The sequence below is a fragment of the Eucyclogobius newberryi genome, unplaced genomic scaffold, assembly GCF_026437365.1.
Source record: "Eucyclogobius newberryi isolate DKJ021-1_F unplaced genomic scaffold, fEucNew1.0.hap1 SCAF_21, whole genome shotgun sequence".
In the NCBI taxonomy this organism is placed as follows: domain Eukaryota; kingdom Metazoa; phylum Chordata; class Actinopteri; order Gobiiformes; family Gobiidae; genus Eucyclogobius; species Eucyclogobius newberryi.
In genome coordinates, this window is record NW_027315846.1 from 7,532,316 (window position 1) to 7,556,204 (window position 23,889).

Below are 23,889 nucleotides of genomic sequence, written 5' to 3' on the forward strand. Positions count from 1 at the left end.
AACATAGAAAAATATTAAATAAAACCAAAAATAAATAAAACATAAAAATTAAAAAAACAAAACATTAAAATGAATAAAATGAATAAAATGAGTAAAATGAATAAAAGGAATAAAATGAATAAAATGAAATTACAATAATGATAATAATTGTCAATGAAATACAGTTTTTTCCTTTACTTTTTAATTGCAGTATTTAAACAGTAATCTACGCGCCAAAAATGCCTATTGGTAATTTTCATATCATTCTATAACAATGTTGTAACAATGATAAAAGAAACAGCTGTGTAACCTTTTCTCAAAGCTGCAGAAAACGTTTGCACAGCTCCATCGCATCATTTAGTCCGTCAGTCGCGGTGCTTCGTCAAGACGTGGCACAAAAATAAAACATAGAAATATATTTAGCTGCGATGCATTCTCTTGGTACAGACGGGCGTGGCAAGCTTAAGCAACACTTTATAGAATTTTTCATAAAACCTTTCTACAAAAATCCATTCATATATTGTATATCAGACAAAATATTACAAATAGATTTTCATTTTTTTTTTTTTTTACTATATTACATAATTGAGTTTAATCTATGTTACGTGACATGATGAGCTCTTTCTGCATTTCTATCTTTGGCAGTTTATTTATCGTTCATCTTAAAAGTGCAATAACTTCTGAGCCTTCATTTAAACAGATCTAAAGCAACGATCATATACATTATATTTCTAACTACTTGCCTCCTAAAGCACTTTGAAAATTCTCTCTTGGCTGGGCAAAATGGCTTGTCGAATAGGCAACGGTGCGTCCATACATCCAAAGTGTACATTTACATTTACAAGTGAGCGCGCTGTACAGGTTTAATGTGGATTATACGAACATTTCATCAGCTTTGTACAGCAACAAGACACGAGCCACGTGCTATGTCTTTAAATATGTTAAATAGAAGTGTGACGTGGAAAAGAGGGACACTGCGCGGAGACACAAGGCCGTATATGCTAATGTATATGCTAATATGCTAACGAGACTGTAGTGTCGGTGGCGTCTGTAACTGAACAGCGTAACGACCACAAATGTGGGTTATATTTGGAGGAATACTGGCTTCTACTACGGTTAAATTAATAAAAATAACTTGTTCAATTAGGCCGCACACAATTAGCACAGTTTGAAGTGTGGGGGAAATGATAAATGTTGAAGCTAATTTATGCCGCTGACACAAAAACGCTAAAGCAAGTTAATCCCCCGAAAGACAACTCAACATTAGCATTAAAAACACAATGAATCTAGAGCAGAATGAAATACTGCGGTTGTTTGTTTGAAAAATTGGACGTCTCTTCTTGTTTTAAGACATTTCTACGGAATAAAAACGCTAAATAAGTCAGATTTTTAAGCTTATGTCAAGAATTATTGATGAATTAAACTTCACTTACTGCACTGACATTTAATTTCACTTATTTCAAGGACATTTTTTGCGTAAAACAAGTGTATTTTTCTAGTTTTAAGAAGGTGTAACTTTGCATTAGTACCGACAGTAAATATTGACCCTCAAAATATATTGTTTTAGATGAATTCACTGAACAATGAGTCGTAATTTAATAATTCAGGAAAACAGATTTAAGTTTGTAAAATAGCCAAAAAGTTAAATAAGACAAAAAGAAGAACTCTACAAACGATCTTTAACTTTGAATCACAGTTGCAGGTTGGTTTATTAGAAACTACTTTGTATAAAATGTCATTGTTTCATTAAAAAAAATCTAAAAGGACAAAAAATGCTGCCTCCTGATGTTCTAATTTGTTCATTTGATGCACGTTTTCTCAAATTTACTACATGAAATAGTGGAAAAGTTCAAATTAAACTGAGTGACTACACAACACAGACTGTGATACTCTCAGCAGTGACCCTCAAAGACCACCGCGCCCGTCCCGTTCACGCCACGATTACACTTGGATTGGCAAAAATCTAAAAAAAGCTGAAATATATACGCACACGTTTAATGCCGTCACTTGGTTTGGAGGAAGCGGTGAGAACGAGAGGCTGGCAGTTCAGTCGTGAGTATAAATATATAAAATGTACTGCGGTAACGTAATGTGCACGGAACAAACGAAATGTCTACGAGTTTAAGCAAAAAAATAATCCTTTATTTTTGACTAGCTCAGATTTGTTTTACATTTTGGATCTATTTGTCTCAGTAAACTGCTTTTCAGTCAAAATTGTTTTGTCATTGGTGTGAGAAAATGACTCGTTTACGCACGTTTATTCCCTTATTTCTACCAAATCTGTATTTAAAACTGTCGGGAGATTTATTGTAAACTTCTGCACACTTTTGGGGACAGACTTTTTTTTTTTCCTGATTAGGCCTTAGTTCTTTTATTACTTGCTTTACGGATCCGCCGCACTTAGATTATTGATTTTGAGAATGAATTATTATCTTTTTTTTTTTTTATAAAGTACCGCCGTCAACGCAAAATAGCATTAAATGAAATATAAAAAGCGGTATTAAGTCAAAAGATAAGACAAATCTTTTGAAATTTAAATTTTATTTATATTTCGCCCGCCTGTTCAATATATTTAATTTAAAAATCCATAAACCAAGTAATAAAATAACTGTGGCCTTAATGCGATTGTAATTATGTGTTTTAAATCAAAATTCAGTCCACGGAGCGCATTTTCAAACAGCAGAAAAGATTGAAACGTGAACCGGAACTAAAAAGACGTTCTAAATTTGTCCCGATTATTATTTTGTGATTCTAACGATTACATTGTGACCCGAACAATCCCGATTATCGATTAACAGCGTAACCGTGACATCCTCAGTAACTACGGAGTTGGCAGAGGACAGTATATTACTTCAATAACTGCGAGAATGCGGTTGTGATTCATTGTGCGGCCTGAGTAACGAGTGCAGTAGTGTATGTAAATCTGAACTAGTCAAAACTACCGTATTTTCCGGACTATAAGGCGCACTTAAAAGCCTCAAATTTTCACAAAAAAACAACAACAAAAATGCGCCTTGTAATCCAGTGCGCCATATATATGAAAAATTATCGAAAATAGACCATTCATTGACAGTGCGCCTTATAATCTGGTGCGCCTTATAGTGCTGAAAATACGGTACTCAAAACAACATTGCGACTGCGTTCACACTGACGCAAACGCCGCAGCAAAATTGGCACTAAACCGAGACTAATCCTGGACCGGACCAGGACTAAACCGGGACTAGAACATGGACCAAACCAAAGTCTTCAACGAGGACGAGGACGGAAGTATTCAACGCAGCTTTCTCCTCGGCGAGCGACTGTAAACTGGACCCGACGCGTGAGCTTTAGCCGCGCCGGCGCTTATTGTCGGGTGTTGAAGAACAGACCGGGCACCGCCTTCAGGTCCAACTGCGGCAAAACCCAGAAGCAGTAGAGCAGCAGCCACAGCAGCAGCAGCACGTACGGCTCCCGGCTGTCGAGAGAGAGGAAAGACACGCAAACGAGACCATTAAAGAGTGACATTAAAGGGTTATTAAAGGGTGTATTTCCAGACAAACAGATTATTAAACTTGTGCAGAGCGTTAAATATTTATTGCACGAAAAAACAGTTGTCTATTCGGGTATAAATTGTTGCAAAAGATATATACCGGTAAACATATATATTGAGTACCGTATTTTCTGGACTATAAGTCGCATCTTTTTTCATAGTTTTGGGCGGGGTGTGACTAATACTTAAATTTATACTTATAAACTATATACTTATACTCCGGAGCGACTTATATGTGATATGATTTGTTATTTTTACACTTGCAACTGCATTTCATACTCCAGTGCAACTTATATATGTTTTTTTCTTCTCTATTATGCATTTTTTGGCGGATGCGACTTATACTCCGGTGCGACTTATAGTCCGGAAAATACGGTATTCCCAAAGGACAAGACAAACCAAGGCACTCTGTTAATTTACAAAAAATACTTAAAAAGCCTTAATTGTAGCCTGGTTTTAAGCTTAAAATGCGTTTCAGTCCTACGAGGCCTTCCTCAAGGTGCAAATGAATGACTGTTTTTTGGACAAGTACCCACGCAGCGCTCCTTATTTCAATTTTTTCTATTTTAGTTAAATATTCATGTTGTTTTATTTTTGGGAGACGTGTCCTGATTCACCACAGCATCAAAACAGAGACTCAAAAAGAAGAAAGAATAGCCTAGATACGCGTATGAGGCGTTGTGTTGGACATTCAGTCCGTTCAGTGGATTGGTTCATGCTAATGGTTAATTCAAATTGTATAAAGGGGGTAAAAGTTGATGCGTAAAATCTCTAAATGTCTGTACTTTGTGTTCATTTAGTTTTAAAGGAAATGGTGGCAAAGTATCAAAACTCATGAAGGTATCAATAACAAGACTGTAACAAAAGAGATCATTTTAAAGCTAATATTATGATTTGATGTATTTAGGCACGTTCAAGCGAGGGGTTTGCAATGAATCCAAGGCTAATCAAATTGAGATCCAATAGTTTCTAATCGTCCATGATCCATCCATCCATTTTTGGCCGCTTTTATAAGTACCGTATTTTCCACACTATAAGGCAAGTCAATGAATGGTCAATTTTGTATCATTTTTCACATATTTTTAAGCGAAACAAAACGTGTACCACACAAAATCACTTCGAGGTTAGTAAGTAATCAAGGTCAACTAGAATGAATCCATATATAAGGCCCGCAGTCATTTTTTGAGAAAATTAAAGGCTTTTAAGTGCGCCTTATAGTGCGTAAAATACGGTACATCAGTAAACGATCAACAAACCGATTAAAAGTTTTGCTTATGTTAAGAATATTAGCACTAAACATCACACATCTAATCGAAAAATATGATCGATCAACATCAGGGGAGAGGGGGGGAAATCAATTTATAGTGATAAACTCAAACTATGTATTAATCGTGTGTAAAATCAGAAAATGTAAAATGATTCCACTGAAATCAGATCTATTATTATTGATTATTAGCCTTGGATTGATTGCGTTGTCCTATAATGTAGAAGTAACGTTATAATAGCACGACCCACTCGAAAGATCAGTTAAAACAGTATAAAAGTAGATAAAAAACTGCTGCATAATCATAAACAGTGCATACCCATAATCAGAGATGTGGTCTTTGTTGGCAGCAGATGTTAAGCTCCTCTGATTGTCCTGAGAAAAAAACAAAAACAGGCTCTTTTTTAGCCACGATATTTACAGAGAAATTGTCCAAAAGTGACGGAAATAGAGCCTCAGTCCCACCGTGGATTGAGAGGAGCGCGGGCCTTTTCTGTGGCGCAGGACTGGAGGCATCTGGTTTCCATCTGCTCCGCCGCTGCAGCTATTAATGTGACTTCTAAAAGGGGAAAAAGATAAATAAATCAACTTTCAACCGGATCGAGGGAAGTACAGGGAGAGCCGGCTTATGCGCTTTGCACAGACTCCTGATCAAAGTGCTCACAATCTGAACAAATCGGTTAAAAGGAAGAATAATAAAGTACTAATTGACGTCCATATCCGCATATGTGATATTATGAGCCATAATCTTGACTGAAATGTTACCTAAATTTCACTTCAATTTAAACAGAATACTTAAAATTAAACAGAAAGTGTAAAAAATATGGTCTCCTATTGAGTATAAAGCGTATTTTTGTATTAAATGTATAGTTGAGTTGATAATAAACAACCACATTTTGTATTAATACTACATTTTGTATTACCGTATTTTCTGGACTATAAGTCGCACCTTTTTTCATAGTTTTGGACGAGGTGCGACTTATACTTATATTTATACTTATATACTTATACTCCGGAGCGACTTGTATGTAATATTATTTGTTCTTTTCACACTTGCAACTGCATTTCATACTGCGACTTATACTCCGGAAAATACGGTAATACAAAATACTAATTGAGGTCCATATTTGATATTATAAGCAATAATCTTGATTGAAATGTTATGTAAATTTCACTTCAACTTACACGGAATACTTAAAATTAAACAGAAAGTGTAAAAAATATGGTCTCCTATTGAGTATAAAGCATGTTTTTATATTAATTGTACATTTTGTATTAAATAATGCTGTTTAGAGGTATAAGTAAAATAATCAATAAACTTTCAACCATCCCGCACTTTAAGTATCATTAAAGGTGGTATTTGGGTGTTATTTCCTCTTAAAATCAATTATTTACACTTAATTTCATTGCCTGTAAAGTTAAAAGTGTTTTTCTTCATGTGGTTTAAAGCTTGACATTTCGTTCTAAATGTCTCCAAACACAACGTGTAATCAAATCACTTCCATTCCAAATAAAGTCAAATTATCCACGGCGTATTTCTTTGCCCTCTCTCGTCGTATAAAGGCTTTTTATAGAGAACACGCGGTACATTTAAGGAGATCTCAGGAGGACGAGCGCTGGGCCGGGTCAGGGCAGCTCCCCGGCGGGTACAGCGCGTTTCTCAGCGTAACCAGGGAGGAAACCAGGGGGGAGGGGATAAGAATAGACGGGATGTACCTCATGGGGTCTGTGGGAGGAGCCGCTCTCGGATCAACGGCGTCTTCTTCTTCGTTGGACGCAGGTTCAGCCGAGTCACGGTCGTCCTGGGAGTCCAGCGCTCGGCCTTCAGTGGGAGCCTAAAAAGAAGAGTGCAGCGTCACCTACGGGTCACATACAAGACCTGCACAACGGAAGCTCTATTCAAAGTGGAACAGGTTATTACCGTATTTTCTGGACTATAAGTCGCACCTTTTTTCATAGTTTTGGCCGGGGTGCGACCAGGTTTTTATATAGGATTTGAAAACACTACGGGGGCCGACTAGGCGAAATACGAGTAGCTTCGGCATTCTCTCGACCACTCGGCAGCCAATCAGAGCCAAGCACACAAATTTCGTCGACCAAGCATGCAAATTTTCACATGTAAACAGTAAACTGTCACGGCGGACTACTGTCAAAGGCTTCCCGGCCCCGATTTAATGATAATATTCCCCTTTTTTCTAAGATTTATGAATAAAATGACCCTGTTCATGCACTAGAAAATGCCCGTCCACATTTTAAAATACTCCGTTCAAAATACCGGAGGACAGCCCCCTATCTAAAAGCCGGGGTGCGACTTACATTTTTACTTATACTTATACTCCGGAGCGATTTATATGTGATATTATTTGTTATTTTCACACTTGCAACCGCATTTCATACTCCAGTGCGACTTATATGTTTTTTTCTTCTCTATTATGCATTTTTTGGCTGGTGCGACTTATACTCCAGTGCGACTTATAGTCCGAAAAATACGGTATTCAATTCAAGTTGGATTCAGATTGTTCATGATGATTATTAACAGTTCATAGATAAATACAATGATCCACTGTTCAATTGAATTTTGTTTACGTGATTAGATTTTATGCAATTTATTTCAGAAAAAACTATGGTGGTAATATCAGCGATAAAGAGGATCGTTAGGGGCAGATGACAGTCCAGACGCGTTGACAGAGACAAACCGTTGTTCTTGTGAGTGTCTGCAGGTCTGAGCTGTGAATCTGTGAAATATCAAACTGCAATGTCCCTTGTTTTACAGGACATTGTGGTATTAAAGAACTGTCTGTTCTCATCAGTCCATATGAGATTTCTGGTCTAGAATATTCATTTAATTTATATTTTGTGTATATGAGTGTCAAAGAAATACTGCTCACAGGCGTGCAGTAATTGACATGCAAACAACAATCTGACATTTTAATATTGATGAATCTTAGGATGTTGAAGGTTCGAATGAAACTTGGTAAATTATATTAAATAAATGTTCAAGGCAGTATTCATAAGATACAGGAAAGTTCAAGAGAGTGGAATGCTGCAAAGTGCTGCATAACAAGGGTCATTTTCCATTTATAACTGTTTTTATTGCTATTTTTTTTTTTAATTCTAACTGATTGACTGGCCTCTATAGAAATGGGTAATTTTAATGCCATTCAGTGGAACATTCAAGGAAAAGCACAACATTTCCATGGAGACTTCACAGTGCTAGGGCTGCACGACATGGGAAATGATTGTGATATGTGATATGACTCTTAAGTACTGCGATATTGGTATTATTGTGATATTGGAACATAGTTTTTGACGGTTGCATAAAAACAAAGACTTAAAAAACAACAGCATTTTGGCTTTTAAAAACAGCACATTTCTGTCAAAGGAAGGACCTTGTTGTTATGGCGATATATTTAGTTTTCTATTATTGCGATATCGACGCTTTTATGTATGAAATTGTGAAATGGCAAAAAATGCATATCACCGTTTGAATTTTATAGCAACTATGTAAGCTTTGTATTTTCTACAGCTTTTAAAAAATAAATAAGTAATCTCCTTCTTCTGATACTTCGCTCTTCACTGTGATTGGTTAAACCCAGCTGTCACTCACGCAGAGCCTCATGCACATTGACCAATAGGAAGAGTTGCTAAAAAAGAGCTTGTGCTTGAGCAGACAGCAGCATTTTAAACAAGAGAAATAGTGAATAACGACAAGAAAATCTTAATCGTCACAAGGATAAGATCACAATTTTATTTTTATCGCCCTGCCCCACTTTGCGACATACAATACTGTGCGACCTTTCAAACACCGTATACATTTCATAAACCTTACCTGTACCGCTTCTGTCCTGACCTCTCCCGCCCAGGGCTCGTCCGGCCGGGTGAAAAGCCGTTCGTCTGACAGGTTGTCGGAGGCTGGAGCGGGCTGCAGCGGCGACACGCTCAGGACAGAGGGCCAGCTCTGGACGTCCGCATCCGCCGGCTCCGCGTACATCGGATCCTCTTTGTCGGGATAGAACAAATCCATAGGCTCCAGGTTGACGAGCTCCTCTGCGTCTCCCCTGCAGTCTTTGAACGAACGACTTGCGGGCGAATTGGCGGAAACAACTTTACTGTTGGATGTCGCCGTCTCCACCGATGTTCCGTCTGCGTTTGACTTTTCGGTTGCAGAGCAAGTGTTGCAAAGTTCTGCTTGGTGATCGCTGACCAGTATGACCATTTCTGGCTCATCTGAGTGCGATCGCGAACGTGAAGTCGCCCAGTCACTTTGAGAAGTCGCACCTTGACCATCTTCAATAATTTCCACATATTCTCCAGCGTCTTTCGACTCTTCCACGATCTCAAATTCCTCGTCCGATCGTTTGAATTCGCTTTGAAAATCCGACGTCTCCTCCGAGGCGATCAAGTCTATGTTCTCGGTGATGAAACAAGACGCGATCGCGCCGTGGCTTTCGAAGTCGTTTTCAATACTTGGGTCGATCTCTTTACTTTCTGAGACTTCGGTCTGACCAAAGTCACCGTAATATTCCTCTAAATCTGACCCTGACAAGTCCTGGTCATCTGGTTCGCTTGAAATGGAGATCAGTGGTATAGTCATGATCGCCAGAGGTCCCAAAATTGTGTTTTGTGTGTCCAGAACGGTGCTGGGCGCTGTATCGAATCCATCGAAAGGCTTTGAGTCATCTTTAGCATCACTTTCTCCATCCAAATGTTCCTCAGTATCTTTATGTAGTATTTCTGCTCTTTCAACGCTTGCACTGTCATTCTTAATCTCTTCGTTACTCTCCAAATCTAACTTACGGGATTCACTTTGCACTGCTTGTGACTGACCGTTCACTTCGATAGTTACATTCTCAACATTTGACTGGCCATTTTCTTCATCAACATCATCAACATCAACATCTGTCGCTTGGACTTCCTTTTTAGCTAGCTCTTTAGCACTTGCATCAGCTTGTTCCTCGTTTTCTGGCTGCTTAGTTGCATCGATGGCGTCTTTATCGCCGTCAAGTCCATTCAAATCGCTCGCACTCATCGAACTCGCTTCTTCAACCTCCGCAACGTCGCCAACTTTTGCATCTATTTGTCGTATTTCTTCATCGCAATCTTGCTGTACTTCTTCATTCCCGTCTTTCGCTCTTTCCTTCTCCGTCATCTCCTGCCCTTCTTCTTTGTCTCGCGCAGCCTCCAACGAGCTCAACGAACAGATGCCCTCGTCGACGTACGACTCCCGCCGCTCGTCCGAAAGCGCGTCTTCGCCCGGCGCCAGTCCCTCGTCGCTGTTGGTGATCTCCACCGGCGTGGCGCGGTAGATGTCCCACGCCGTCCCGCTGTCGCACAACGAACTGTCGCTGCGGCTCTCGCAGAACTTCTCCGGCGTCGCGTTGTATTCGCTCTCCATCCACGAGTCCGGCGAGCTTATGGCAGAGTCGCCGATCACCGAGTCGGGCAAAGCGGAATCGGTCGGCGAAATGCTATCGCGCAGCTCCGGGGACTGCGACTCGGAGTTGCTCGATTCCTCGGCCGCGTCTTTTTGGGGTTCGTTGGCGACGCTGCCGGTGTTGTTGTCCTCGACGTTGTCTTCCGTGTGCGAGGACAGGAAGTCTTCGGTGGACCACGAGCGCTTGGCGGCTTGGCGGAACGGCGGCGACGCGATGCCCCGGTCTTCGGATATAGACGAGATCAGGATTTTGGGTGGAGGCGCGGCGCTGTCCCTCTGGAACATGTAGGACCTCTCGCGCACTCGTCCTCCCCGGTGTCCGTTCCTGAAGTGGTCCGCGTCGGTTTCTCTGAAGTTCAGTCGGCCCATCGAGACGCTGCGCTCGATCACCTGCAGAGGCTCCTCGGGCTGACGGGGGGGAAAACGGAGAAATACGGTTGAAAAGTGTGTGCGACGGAGCTGGTGGGTGGATTTGAGTCGCTCCTACCTCCTCGATGCCGGGGAAGTGCTCCAGGAACTGTGACACGTACATTATGATGGACTGATCGTCTGGGGTGCTCAAAGTCACATCTGCACAGACAAAAAAAGCCTTTAATTTCAGGTTTTGTTTGCGTTACACAGTTCAGCAGCGAGAAAAGGCTTGATAAAATTGCAAAAATAACTGTTTAGAGATTATAACACTTGAAGTGTGTCATTCAAATATGTTTATTGCCTGGAATCCAATAACAAAATTCAGTTTTTTTTTGTTTTTTTTTGCATTAACTGCTGATTAATGTTGTTTAAATGGTCGGTAAATTGTCATAATCAAGATGACTAAACTAGCTACGATGTTAAATGCTAACACAAATCATAACCTTCGGAATTGTAAACTCTTAATTCGATAGATAAGACTATAAATGCGGAGACATTTACATTTTATTCGAACGACACATAAAGCGACCCTGCAGGCACAACGTAATACCTCTCATTTTTACTACGAAATGAGACCTGATGCCCGAGCGATTACTGTGGATTCACACGCCGTTAAATCTTAATTATTTCTGCCGGTGAAATCCAATAGCGGTAACGCAGAGACGAGGCCGCGTACAGTAGATAGATGTGACTATATATAGCTCACCCTCCGGCTCCAGGAGTCTCGGGATGCCCAGGCTGTAGTGGGCTATCCGGAAGGCATCCTCCAGGTTCTCCCTGGGCGTTCGGAGCAGGGCCTTCCTCATGTCCACCAGACTGGAGTCTATGGACTTGATCACAGCCAGGAAGGCCAGTCCGCTCGTCCAGCTCTTACCAAAGTCCTGTACAGCCACTCCATACCTAAAACATGACATAAAGACGTAATGACATGACATAAAGACATAAAGCAGAAAGACAAGGCTTCCAAAACATGGTGACAGTAGGTAGGGCTTTCCAAAAAACACAGATCGATACTAAATTAATGTTGAAACTAGATAAACCACTTTGAAGTATCGATGCTGAAAAGAAACGCCACATAAATATGACAAATTTAGGGATCATCTCAAAATAGGTTGAAACTGAAAAAGACAAAATATTTTTGGTCTGGGGGAAATGTACCTACATTTAGTTGTTTTTTTTGCTTTGAAGCTTCAATACATCGTTGTGGCAGTAATTGTTTTGAAATGCTAAAAAACTCTCTCAGCCACGAGCATTAGGCCAACATCCGTGACATCAGATACTCAGGACTTTGCTTGTTGTGAAATATAACGCGTGGAGTGATTTACGGCAGCCAATCAGAAACGTTGTTTGAATGACTTCCTGGTTGAGTGAGTTGAGTCTGCATGGTGCTGGCGTAGCGGCTGAATGGGATGTGCCGTAGGGCCCCTAGGGCCCGTGGACCATGTGGATTGAGTAAACAAACATGTGCGACAGGTGACATTATTTGGAGAGTTCATAACTTCTACTGATAAACTTACCAAAGGATGTTCAGGGACTAAAGGTGAGCAAGGTCTATCAAACTACCATCGTTTTATCAACGCGTACGTCTAATGCAGCAAGTGAAATGTCCCGATCGTAAACAAGACAGATTCACAGATGGACAGAATACTTCATACTGGATGAATCAGATGCATATTATGTATATATGTAAAATAATGATACTATATTGTTCAAGTTTTGAGAGTTTATTTGAGAGCGAGTTTTCAAGTGATGACTGTTAGGTTGTTTCTTTTTAAAATACATTTTATGTGATGCCAGAAATGTTAGTTTTTTAGTCTTTTGAGGGGGGGAGGGGGTCCAGAGAGAGACAATTTTTTTTTGTCTTTTTCAGCTTCAACCTGTTTTGAGATGATCCCTTGGAGCTTTCCTGAATTTCCTGAACACGGTCTTGTTCCGGTGAGTTCTAATCTTGGCCAGGTTTAGTCCTGGTTTCAGTCCTGGTTTCATAAAATTTTTTATGTGGTGATGAATGTGCAAACGTCAAAGCGCCCTTAAAATGGTCATGATCCGTGTGAAAACTAATCCACATTGTAATATAAAAATAAACTAAACTTATTTTGTATTTATTAATCTGTTGACATGATTGATTTGTTTCCTGCTAATACCAATATAATATCTATAAAATCACCTCAAATTCAACATTCTCTCAGTTGCTTCAATTTAACAACGTGTACGTTTATGTGCCGCTAAATTCCCCATGAGTTTTAAGTTAAGTTAACATCGAAAAATGGCCTGCAGCGTAAGAAATCGGGCCATTTTTGGTGAACGCCGCCGTCGATGTCGTTTGAGGATTCCGCTCCACACTCACTTGCGCGTCCGCCTCTGCACCCACTGCAGCAGCTTCTTGATGGCTTTGCTGTGCTCGCGCAGGGGGTTGGTGTGGGTCTGCCTCTCGTCCGACGGGGCGCTGGACGAGGTGTCCGAGTCCGAGCTGGTGGGCAGCGAGGACAGGCTCGAGCAGGACGGGAACTGGCTCCTGATGTTGCCGGTCAGCTCTTTTATCTGCGGGGAAACAAATGCATTGAAATCGAGCCGGACAGGTCAGACGTGCAGATGTGTGGAGCTGGTTTATGGTTAATATCTGCGTAATTACTTGCCCTGTCCAAGTGAAATGGAAAACTGGTGCAAAAGTTGGTGTTTTAAGTTGTGGGTGTTGAGTTTTGACTTGCAATGTGTTTAAAAATTAGGATTCTGCTCGATGTGCGCATGTTTGACCAGGTTTGACCCACGTTTGGACCGGGAACTGTCCTTATCCGATCTGGTTGTTCTCTGTATATTTTTATTTTATAAGTGGTGAGAAATGTTTGACAGCAAGTCTCTTTTTCTCTTTTGGGATTTGATTTCACCGTGATTTGGAGGGTAATTATTTGACACTGTGATTGAAGCAGGGCAATGCAGCTTAAAACCGGCTACCCTGCCGTCGATGGGTAAAAACTCAACCAACTGAGCCACAGCCAAGATGTAACAGTCGTATAGTATAAGGTGAGTACCACATCAACACTACAAACACTTTTATTCGACTTAAAGAAGAACGCACAAATACTTATTTCATGATATTAAGCATGTAAAGGTCAATTTGACACATTTACGTTGTAAGGTTTTACTTTTATTTTGGTAACTTGGTCGACAGGGGAACATGATCTGTTGTTAAAACGACTGTATATGTTGTAAAATATTGTACTAATGTAATGAGCTAGAAATACGGTGAATTTACGGACAAAATGTAATTGTTTTTTATTTTGTTCTTGCCTAGCTCTTACGTTGGGTGAATGGCACGGAAAAGGAACCATTAAAATACATTTAACCATCAGTTCTGGCCTTCTCCATTCGACTGGACGCTACAAAGAAGGATTCGGGGTTAGTAACGACTTCTAACACGTTAATTAGGAAGTTACTGAGCCTGAATCATTCTTAATCAACTATTTGTTCATAATGATTTGAGTTTTTGCTCATGCTTTATCAAGGTTAGCTTATATAAAGTTGTTAAAGTCTGTGTTTTTATAAATTGTACTGTATATTGTACTTGAACTGGAAAGGTTAGTTGGGACAATAGATGTTTACAATTACAAAGCTCTTAATATGAATAAACGTAGCACTGTTTTGCTGTGATAGTAACGATGAAGAACAAGAAATATACTCTTAAAATTCAATCCATATTCCTAGTAGTTTTGACTAGCTGTAATTGCTTACAGTTTAAAACTAAATATTTCTTATGAATGGGGAAAAGGTCCTCCAAAATGTTGCGTAGGAAGCTGAAACACGTTTGGAAGCGCAACATAAAGCTTCAAAACAGATAAACGTCACATTGAACGCCACTATACGCAACCGACAGCAACATAACTCCGTGAACCGCCTTTCAAAATAAATCACGTCACGATTATGAGCTGCGGAAGAGCTTTTGATTGTCTGTTTGTTCATTTTTAGTTATCATCATCAATTATCAACATCAAAATGCTTGAATTTTTCTAATTTTACAGTAAAAATAACAACTTTTTGCTGTTTGGACAAACTTAGTAGGAAGCTGGAGGGCCAACAAAAATTTGTCTGCGCGCCGCTTTTGGCCCCCGGGCCTTAGTTTGGACAGAGCCTAATGTTAAACCGACGGAGATTTTAAGATGCTAAAGACTAAACACAGTGCTGATTCAACACTACAGTGGGATAAATGCATCGCCGGCAGCTTTTTATATGACTCTTTTGTTTACTTTTTGACATATTTACGCTAATGAATATCGTCTGACGTTTGGCACATCCACCCTCTACTGTAAAGCTTCTGACGTTCGATCTCGAGCTCTATAAATAAGCCCTTTCTGAACAATAAGTCACTATGCTAATTGCTGTGACAGTCCATCAACTAAATTAAAATAAACTCATTATTACTCAACATGAACATGATTATTTTAGACCTTTTTTAACGTCAATCGATATTTTTTACTCAGATTGGAGGAGACGTTTGGAGTCGAAGTTTGGAAAATGCGATTTACCTGGAAGAAGAGGATGATGTTCCAGATGAGGCCCAGAACGATGGAGGCGTTTCCGTCGGCAACGTCGGCCGCGTCAATGCTGACCAGTTTCACCTGAGCACAGACGCACAGACAGAACGTAGTGGTTTTGGTCCAGGGCTGGTGCTACTTCAGTCTCGGTTAAGTGTTGGTTTAGACGTGGCTTTATGATCTTAGCTTTGAATCCAGAATTATGTACAATCAGGAGTAAATTGTAAATGACGGAATACCCAGTTTCCACCGTCTACATGGAGTAAACCCCCAGCTTCAGGTGGAATCTGAGAAGAGTCCCTGGGGAGAGCGTTATAGTCGCTATCGGCTGTTTCAGTGGCATTTCAAGGACGCGTCGAGGGGAAAGAACAATCGGGCCCATCGGCAGAGACAAAGCGGCTCTCACGGCTGCCCTTTAAAAGAAAGTACTGTATTTTTTGGATTATAAGTCGCACCAGTCAAAAAATATATATAATGGCGGAAAAAAAAAAAACATATATAAGTCGCACTGGAGTATAAGTCGCATTTTTTGGGGAAAGTTATTCGATCAAATCTAAGACCAACAACAGATGAGAGAACATGGTGAATAGGTGTACGTATGCTAACGCTAACACCTTCAGCTACATGAGGCACAGACAGAACTGTGGTAAGTGTCTGGTATGTTAACGTAACATATTAACAGTTATTCAGATAACTATAGCATAAAGAACATGCTAACAAGTTTACCAAAGCATCAGTTTTACCCCAAATCACTAAATCCATTGAATTCTTCTTCCTCTGTGTCACTTCTAAACAACTCCACAAACTCCAGAGGAAGTGCAGATTCTTCTTCTGCGGCGCTTAGAGCATAGAGCGCCCTCTTGTGGTTGTCAGTGTGAAATAACGAATAATATCACATAAAAGTCGCTCTGGAGTATAAGTCGCACCCTGGCCAAACGAAAAAAAAAAACGGTAACGGCTAATACGATAAACGGGAGATAGTACAATTTTTGGCTGCAAACAGACCCCTTTGCCCCCTTGTCAACTGCCCTGAGAATAATTATTTTTTGCCTAAGATTAGTAGGATGTTTATCACAACATACATTAAACTAATGAACTCGAAATGACTTAAATAAGCATGATGCAATTTATCTTTATCACATGCATTTTGTGTGTTTTTAAATATTTTTCTAGGGAATGCATTTGTACTGTGAGTGTTTGTTATTGTCGTTAATATTATGTGGCAAATATTTCACTGAGTCCACGACAAACTTCCCTCAAGGGTCTAAAACGTTTATTCTGTTCTATTCTACGTGGCTAATATGGGCCCCCAAATATGACAAACGTTATACTTTTTACTTTTATAGTTCCTTGGCTTTTTTAAATGATGGGGGGAGAAAAAAAGATGACTTGCTGCTTGAAAATCCTCCAAATATCACCTATAATCCGGACGCTGAAACTCCCGGATACTCACATTTCTCTCCTCCAGAAACGTCAGGACTTTGGCGATGTTGTTGAGTCGGAAAATGCGATGGGAGGATTTCTTGAATCCGTGCAGCTGCGACAGAAATGTACAAGTGAATCAGCGTGTAGTATAACCCTATAAATGCGATGAACGAAATGTCTGAGAATGTTGTACCAGTTTGCAGCCGGAGAGCTCCTCCAGCAGAGCCAGCAGAACGTGTCCATCCTGAATGTCCCGGAAAAGGTCCTGGACTTCAATTGGAGGATTACACTGGGAAAAAATTATAAAAATAAACTTAAATGTTGCGTTTGTTTGCACCATTGCTGGAGAACTGGGGATGTCACGATTTCACATTTTAGCGTTACGGTTATTGTGAGGAAAAACATCTCGATTGAACGATTATTCACGATAATCGAGACAAAATGACAGTGAAATCTTTAATTTTCTTTCATTCCTGTGGTCTAATGTGACTGTTTCTTAAGTTTAAGACCAACTTTACGAAATCAAAACATTCTGAAAGACAAAATAAAGTTGAATCTTAAATTTTGTCTATTTTTGGACGATAGATTGAACTAAAAAATACTTATTTTTGCTTCTAAAATTGTGACAATTTCTTTTTTTTTGCTTCTTACGATTATATTGTGACCTGAATAACACATCCATTCAATACTTACTCATTTTAAACTTATAATAATAATAGAATAATACCGTAATAGAATAATAAAGTTTGCCAATCTAATATTTAGCTGTAAATTATGTGTTTTATTGTTAAATGATGGAGGAAAACAGCCATATAACATTATAGGAGTTTATGTATATTATCTCTCCACATTTCTAGCCTCTTACCACATGACTCTACATCAGCATCATTTAGTCGATATAAACAGCTAATATGAGTTTGAATACATGGTCTTCATAAACGTGCGCTCGGGGCTGTCACGGCTGATCAAACAAACCGTCAGGAGCGTTAACCGCTATTAACCACAGCCCGACTCCTAATGACCCCGATGCTCCAGCAAACGAGTCCCATTCATCATGTCCAGGGATGGAGATGATGAAGAAAGTTATTGCACTATAGCCTTATTTACTCCTGGTTTAGTCTTGGTTTAGTCTTGGTTAAGTCCTGGTTAAGTCCTGGTTTAGTCCTGGTTAAGTCCTGGTTAAGTCCTGTTAAAGTCCTGGTTTAGTCCTGGTTTAGTCCTGGTTTAGTCCTGGTTAAGTCCTGGTAAAGTCCTGGTTTAGTCTTGGTTTAGTCTTGGTTAAGTCCTGGTTAAGTCCTGGTTTAGTCCTGGTTAAGTCCTGGTTAAGTCCTGTTAAAGTCCTGGTTTAGTCCTGGTTAAGTCCTGGTTAAGTCCTGGTTAAGTCCTGGTTTAGTCCTGGTTTAGTCCTGGTTTAGTCCTGGTCTAGTCTGGGTTTGTACTGTGTGTTCCTTTTTTGCTTTGTTATGGGTCTAGAGTGCAAGTTTAGTCCAGGTTTAGTCATGTTAGTCTGGGTTTAGTCCAGGTTTAGTCACGTTAGTCTGGGTTTAGTCCAGGTTTAGTCATGTTAGTCTGGGTTTAGTCCATGTTTAGTCCAGGTTTAGTCACGTTAGTCTGGGTTTAGTCCAGGTTTAGTCACGTTAGTCTGGGTTTAGTCCAGGTTTAGTCATGTTAGTCTGGGTTTAGTCCATGTTTAGTCCAGGTTTAGTCACGTTAGTCTGGGTTTAGTCCAGGTTTAGTCACGTTAGTCAGGGTTTAGTCCAGGTTTAGTCATGTTAGTCTGGGTTTAGCTCCCTGCTGTCCCTGGACAAAAAAACAGCCTTTGCCGACATCGACCTGACGTCAACTCTCCTGAGAAACCCTGGCTCTTTTTTCATTATTTTTTTTTAAACATTTGGCCGTGTTTGCGTCTGTTCCATGCATTTCCACAAGAGATCTGCAGGGGGAGCTCTATCACCAAAGCTACATCGTTCTGCTGACCATTATTACCAATCAATAATCGGGCAATTATAATGGGTGATTTTAGGTTTAGTTGAACAGATTGACGTTCTTTGATCGAAATTGTGATTCAAACAGAAATACTGCCTCGACATGTACAAAGGAAACCAGCAGTCTTTTCCAATAATCTCATCTCTAAAAATGAAGATGGATCTTGCCCAAACATGATTCAAAACAGTGTCGGTCTCGCAGATAAAGTCAGTCGTAAAGTTGAACAAACACCAAACAAATGACTGATTGTCGATTACTGGGTCAGCGTTTTGAAATTAGGCCAGACCGAGAGCGCTAGAGGAGACAGGCCCGGTATTGTGCGAGACGAGACAAAAGCCCCGTCTCACTCATGTCACCAGCACTCCAAATAAACAAACGTGATGTCACAGCTCCGACCTGTCAAGACACATTTGAAGCTTTCGACAACACTCGACTCATGCGCCGGAGTTCTGCCAAAATGATAACTTTACTCGCTTGTTTTGCATAATATCGCTGTGTTTCTAAATTACAATAGACAAAAGGCGAACTAAGCAGCACTGACCATCTGGGGTCTTAGTGGAACTCACTGTTTTTTGCTAAAATAAATGTTCTTTCACTCAACCCTGGATAATAAAAGAATTGTAGAGCACGACTGTTGGTTTATAGTACATTCTGGTCCTACACAGTATAGATATTTAACAACATAATTAAAAATATGCAAAGAATGTGTTACTTTTCAGGCTATTATGTATCTATTATAGTGCATAGTAGTTTAGATACGTAACAGACACATTCTTTGCATATTTTTTTAATTTTGTTGTTATTTGTTGTTAAATATATATACTGTGTAGGACCAGAATGTACTATAAAACGACATGTATGTACAAATAACGAAATACGGACCTAAAAATAAAAAAGTGGTTCAGTCATAAAACTGGAAGATTGGTGATCATTAAGCCTATTTTATATTTTTATTCTTATTTTCTGATAAGCTTATTATTATGACTTATTCATTGTTCATTGTCTTGGTGTTTTATTGTTTTATTGTTTTATCACCAAGACAAGTTTCTGTGTTTGTGAGTTTCGTTCATTGACAATGGCAATAAACCTTTTCTGATTCTGATCATTACAATTGTGGTTTAAGACGTTCTTTAAACCAAATTAAATCCTGTGTTTCTTGTTTGCACCAGATTATGAGAGCATGCAATACATAAGGACAAAAACGACTGTATATACATGTTCAGAGACTATTTTTGTTGCTGATATTTTAGTCAAATTGTAAAAAACTAAAGACAAATGAATGAAATGAATGAAATGAATAAGTGGAGATGCACTTTTCAACGCCAGCGCCCGAAACCAGACCATAAACAATCTCAATTACATCCACATAACACGTCAGTATCCCTCAAACGATCCATACACTACATTACAACTGCATTTTCTTTTAACCTACTCTTTGTCATTACATTTGTATTTCTGTCTGTTGCCACTGCAGCACATTCACTCCTTTCTTTGCTTCTGCTTTATTTTTCCAATCAAACGTGAACTCATTTCACACGCGCTCGGCGATTTAGTGCAACCTCAAAGATGAACAGAAGACGCCTCCGTAGAAACCGCGACACAAGAGCGTGCAGCGGCGCTCTGATCTGCAGCAGGACGAGCAGGACGGGTCTGTTCTAGCGCTCACATGCAGCCTGCGCCTCTCGGTCCTGCAAAAGGGGTCTAACCACCACTGAGGGACGCGCGTAAGACCCACGCCTCCTCCAGCGTCTCCTCAGATTAGCACTTTACGGCGTCATGAAAATTTGATGCTGCGCACGGCGAGCCCACGGAACCCATGCATTATTCACGCTGCACTGCAAAAGTAAAGTCAGAATAAATGGGAATTGATTCGAGCGACTTTGACTCGTCTGGATTTGTGTTTGTTTGTCTGCTTCAATAGTTTGTGTTGTGTTGGTTAAGGCGAATGTTAAAATCCGTGGAGTAAGATTTTCTTCACTTATTTAGATGATTAAATGTAAAAGGTCTGGCTCCATTGAGAGATGTTTTGCTTCTAAAAAATAAAAAAACAACTGTAATAAGTCGCATATATCTTGAAATAATTACAAAGATCTAGAGCAACAGACCTAAAACAAATCTACGGTTGCAGAAATTATGAAAATACATGATTAATATAAGTGTCAGAAAGTCAAATGTAATGCTTAATTATTTTAATGTCGCTACATTTTAAAGTCCTAATGTAGCACATCCATGCTTTATCATGCTAACACTATAGATTTGCAACAATCCCTTTAAAAGCAGAAAGATAGAGTGTTTTTTAAGCTACTTTATTGTAATTATTAGGGCTGTAGTCGGCTAAAGAAATTCTTGGTCGACTAAAGCTATTCCCTGTTGATCGATTGGTCGACTAAAAGGGACAGAAACTAGCAAAAGTTCTCAAAACCATGAAGTATCTCAATAATCTGACCAAATATCTGACCTAAACTGCACTCACAAGATCACAACTGCACAGGAGCTCATGCAAAAACAATTATTTACAAAGAAGTATTTGGGAACTGTGTATTTTACGTGAAAAGGCACATAAAAAACACAATGATTCACAGCTAAATCTTCAACTAACTCACTTCATGTCTCAATAAAATGCTTTGATGACAAATACAAACTTTGGTCGACCAATTGATCAACTAAAGGACTAAATGTCAATAGTAATTTATTATACTAATGAAGCTAATGAGCCGCTCTAACTTATCTAGGTTGTGGTCTTGGTTTGACCTTTTGGTCCTGGTCAGTGTCAATATCATACTTTTTCACAATATTAAATGTTTGTGTTACGATTATTGTGAGAAAAAAACATCAAGATTTAACGATTATTCACAATTATTGGGACAGTGACCTAACAACAGTGAAATCAAGTTAAATGTGACAAAAAAATAAAGTCATTTACATTTAAGTATATTTTTGGACGCTAGATTGAACTAAAAAATACTTATTTTTGCTTTTAAAATGGTGACAATTTTTTTTTTTTTGCTTCTTACGATTATATTGTGATTAACTTCTAAAATTAAGCCTTGCCTGATATTTGTAGTTTTATATATTGTGACCTGAATAATCACGATTATCGATGAACTGAATAATCTTGACGTCCCTATTGTGGACTAAAACTAAAAAAAAAACTAAACAAAAAGTAATAATATTGACTCAAATTGAGACTAAAAGCATATATTTTTGTCAAACAATAAAAATGTGACATTTATGAAGGAAAAGAACAAGCGGAGACTAGAGCCATGTGTCCCATGAAGCGATACAGTTTATCATAGTTAAAAGAATTACTTGCATTTACAATAGGGTTATATAAATGTATCCATCTAAATCTAACTATTACGGATTTAATTGACTAAATCAGGATGACATTTTTGCCCGCTGAAAGTACATTCAAATTAAAAACACTGATTTAACTCCATTTCTGCAAATCATTTTAGACAAAAACCTAAAACTGAATGAAACTGTCTCGTTGATGGACACAGGTCCTGACCACGTCCTTCTTTAGTCCGGGTTTAGCTCCAGGACCAGTCAACAGTTCCATCTCAGTCTGGATGTGACGTCTGCTTAATTACAAACGCACCGCTGGATATTCTTTTTACAGTGCGGGGGCGGAGCCTGCCGTGTTTATGTCCCGCACGTGCCTCTGCAGTATTCCACACACATGAGCGCCGCTGGAGCTGTGCACGTTTGGGCGGGAGCGGCAGCAAAACAAAAACGGCGAGTGTAAATGGTCGTTCTCGCCTCGATTCAGATTCAACCAACCTTTTCTAAATGTAGATTCATCCATCGGGTGAACGTCCTCTTCTGAACGCTCTGTCTCTCCACTGCAACACAAGAGACGGAGGACAAGCCTGTTAGAACATCTGGAATATATATTTATATACGCGTGTAAATGACGAATCAGCAGATCAATCGTTGAAAATAGTAACTAGAGGTGGGCAGGAAGTAAAAGAAAAGGATAATATTGTGAATGTTGAGAGGAAATACGTTACAAAAAGAGCCAATTCAAAATAAAAATGGGATAAAGTTGAGTTGTAAACAAATAACGGATGGAAGGGATATTTTTGTGGGTGATTTTCACGTAATCTTATATTTGTCTGATAATTAAAGCTCAACTAAAGCATTTAAAGACATGTTTTAGCACATTTCTGTATTGTCTCAATATATACAGTATTAGCCAACCAAGTATAAAGCCAACCTCTAATCATTCAGTAATGTATTTATGAATATTTAGCTAGAAAAATATGTAATAAAAACTACCGTATTTTTTCACAGTTTTGGCCGGGGTGCGACTTATACTCCGGAGCGACTTATAAGTGATATTATTCGTTATTTTCACACTGACAACCACAAGAGGGCGCTCTAGGCTCTAAGCGACGCAGAAGAAGAATCTGCACTTCCTCTACCTCTGGAGTTTGTGGAGTTGTTTAGAAGTGACACAGAGGAAGAAGAATTCAATGGATTTAGTGATTTGGGGTAAAACTGATGCTTTGGTAAACTTGTTAGCATGTTCTTTATGCTATAGTTATCTGAATAACTGTTCATATGTTACGTTAACATACCAGACACTTACCACAGTTCTGTCTGTGCCTCATGTAGCTGAAGGTGTTAGCGTTAGCATACGTATTTACCATGTGTATCAAATAAATGTCCCCAAAAAATGCGACTTATACTCCAGTGCGACTTATATATATGTTTTTTTCTTCTCTATTTTGCATTTTTGGGCTGGTGCGACTTATACTCCGGAGCAATTTATAGTCCGGAACATACGGTAATAATATATGTTAAAGTGCACTAACTCAAACAGTCTGATGACAAGATTAGGGAGCATTCTCTACAACTGACCTAAAACCTAAACTTTAACTAATTAAAGTTAATATTCCGCTATAACGAGCCTTTAATCATACACTTTTCTATAAACCTGACGCCACCGAAGTTACACATTCACTATAAACACACACGCACACGTAACGGCGCCATAAACGTCATGTGACACACGGCAGGGAATATTCATCTTCCGAATTGACGGTGTCCTTGTGCTGCGTAACCAGTGACGACGGGGCCACAGCCCGATGTCAGCAGCGTCATTTCAATGTCTAAGCGCACAAAGAAAGAAGGCCGGAGTGAACGTTCATTAAGATAAACCTGTCCGACACTTATAGAGGCGCTGAAGGTGAGCGCGCGTAGTTCAAGGGTAAATGCTGTGCTCATTAACGCCTAAGAAGGATGTTTTTTTACTAACGGCTTGTGTTGAATCCGACAATACTTCAGTTTTCTTTATTTACTGCTAGAGCTGTGCAGTATATTGACA

At 39.4% G+C, this 23,889-nt stretch overlaps 1 protein-coding gene across 1 annotated transcript in view; it reads right to left on the reverse strand.

Annotated features, from left to right (window-relative positions):
• Window positions 1-3,318: 3,318 nt before the first annotated feature.
• clmna (calmin a) overlaps window positions 3,319-23,889 on the reverse strand; it is a 68,747-nt gene continuing 48,176 nt past the window's right edge. The window contains exons 2-13 of the mRNA XM_072458404.1: window positions 22,341-22,402; window positions 16,765-16,860; window positions 16,600-16,683; window positions 15,138-15,230; window positions 12,965-13,158; window positions 11,324-11,517; window positions 10,694-10,776; window positions 8,602-10,614; window positions 6,489-6,607; window positions 5,238-5,331; window positions 5,085-5,147; window positions 3,319-3,435 (exon numbers count right to left, since the gene is read on the reverse strand). Of these exons, the coding sequence (XP_072314505.1) occupies window positions 3,322-3,435; window positions 5,085-5,147; window positions 5,238-5,331; window positions 6,489-6,607; window positions 8,602-10,614; window positions 10,694-10,776; window positions 11,324-11,517; window positions 12,965-13,158; window positions 15,138-15,230; window positions 16,600-16,683; window positions 16,765-16,860; window positions 22,341-22,402 (3,209 nt within the window). The 3' untranslated portion in view covers window positions 3,319-3,321. The remainder of the gene's footprint in view (window positions 3,436-5,084; window positions 5,148-5,237; window positions 5,332-6,488; window positions 6,608-8,601; window positions 10,615-10,693; window positions 10,777-11,323; window positions 11,518-12,964; window positions 13,159-15,137; window positions 15,231-16,599; window positions 16,684-16,764; window positions 16,861-22,340; window positions 22,403-23,889) is intronic.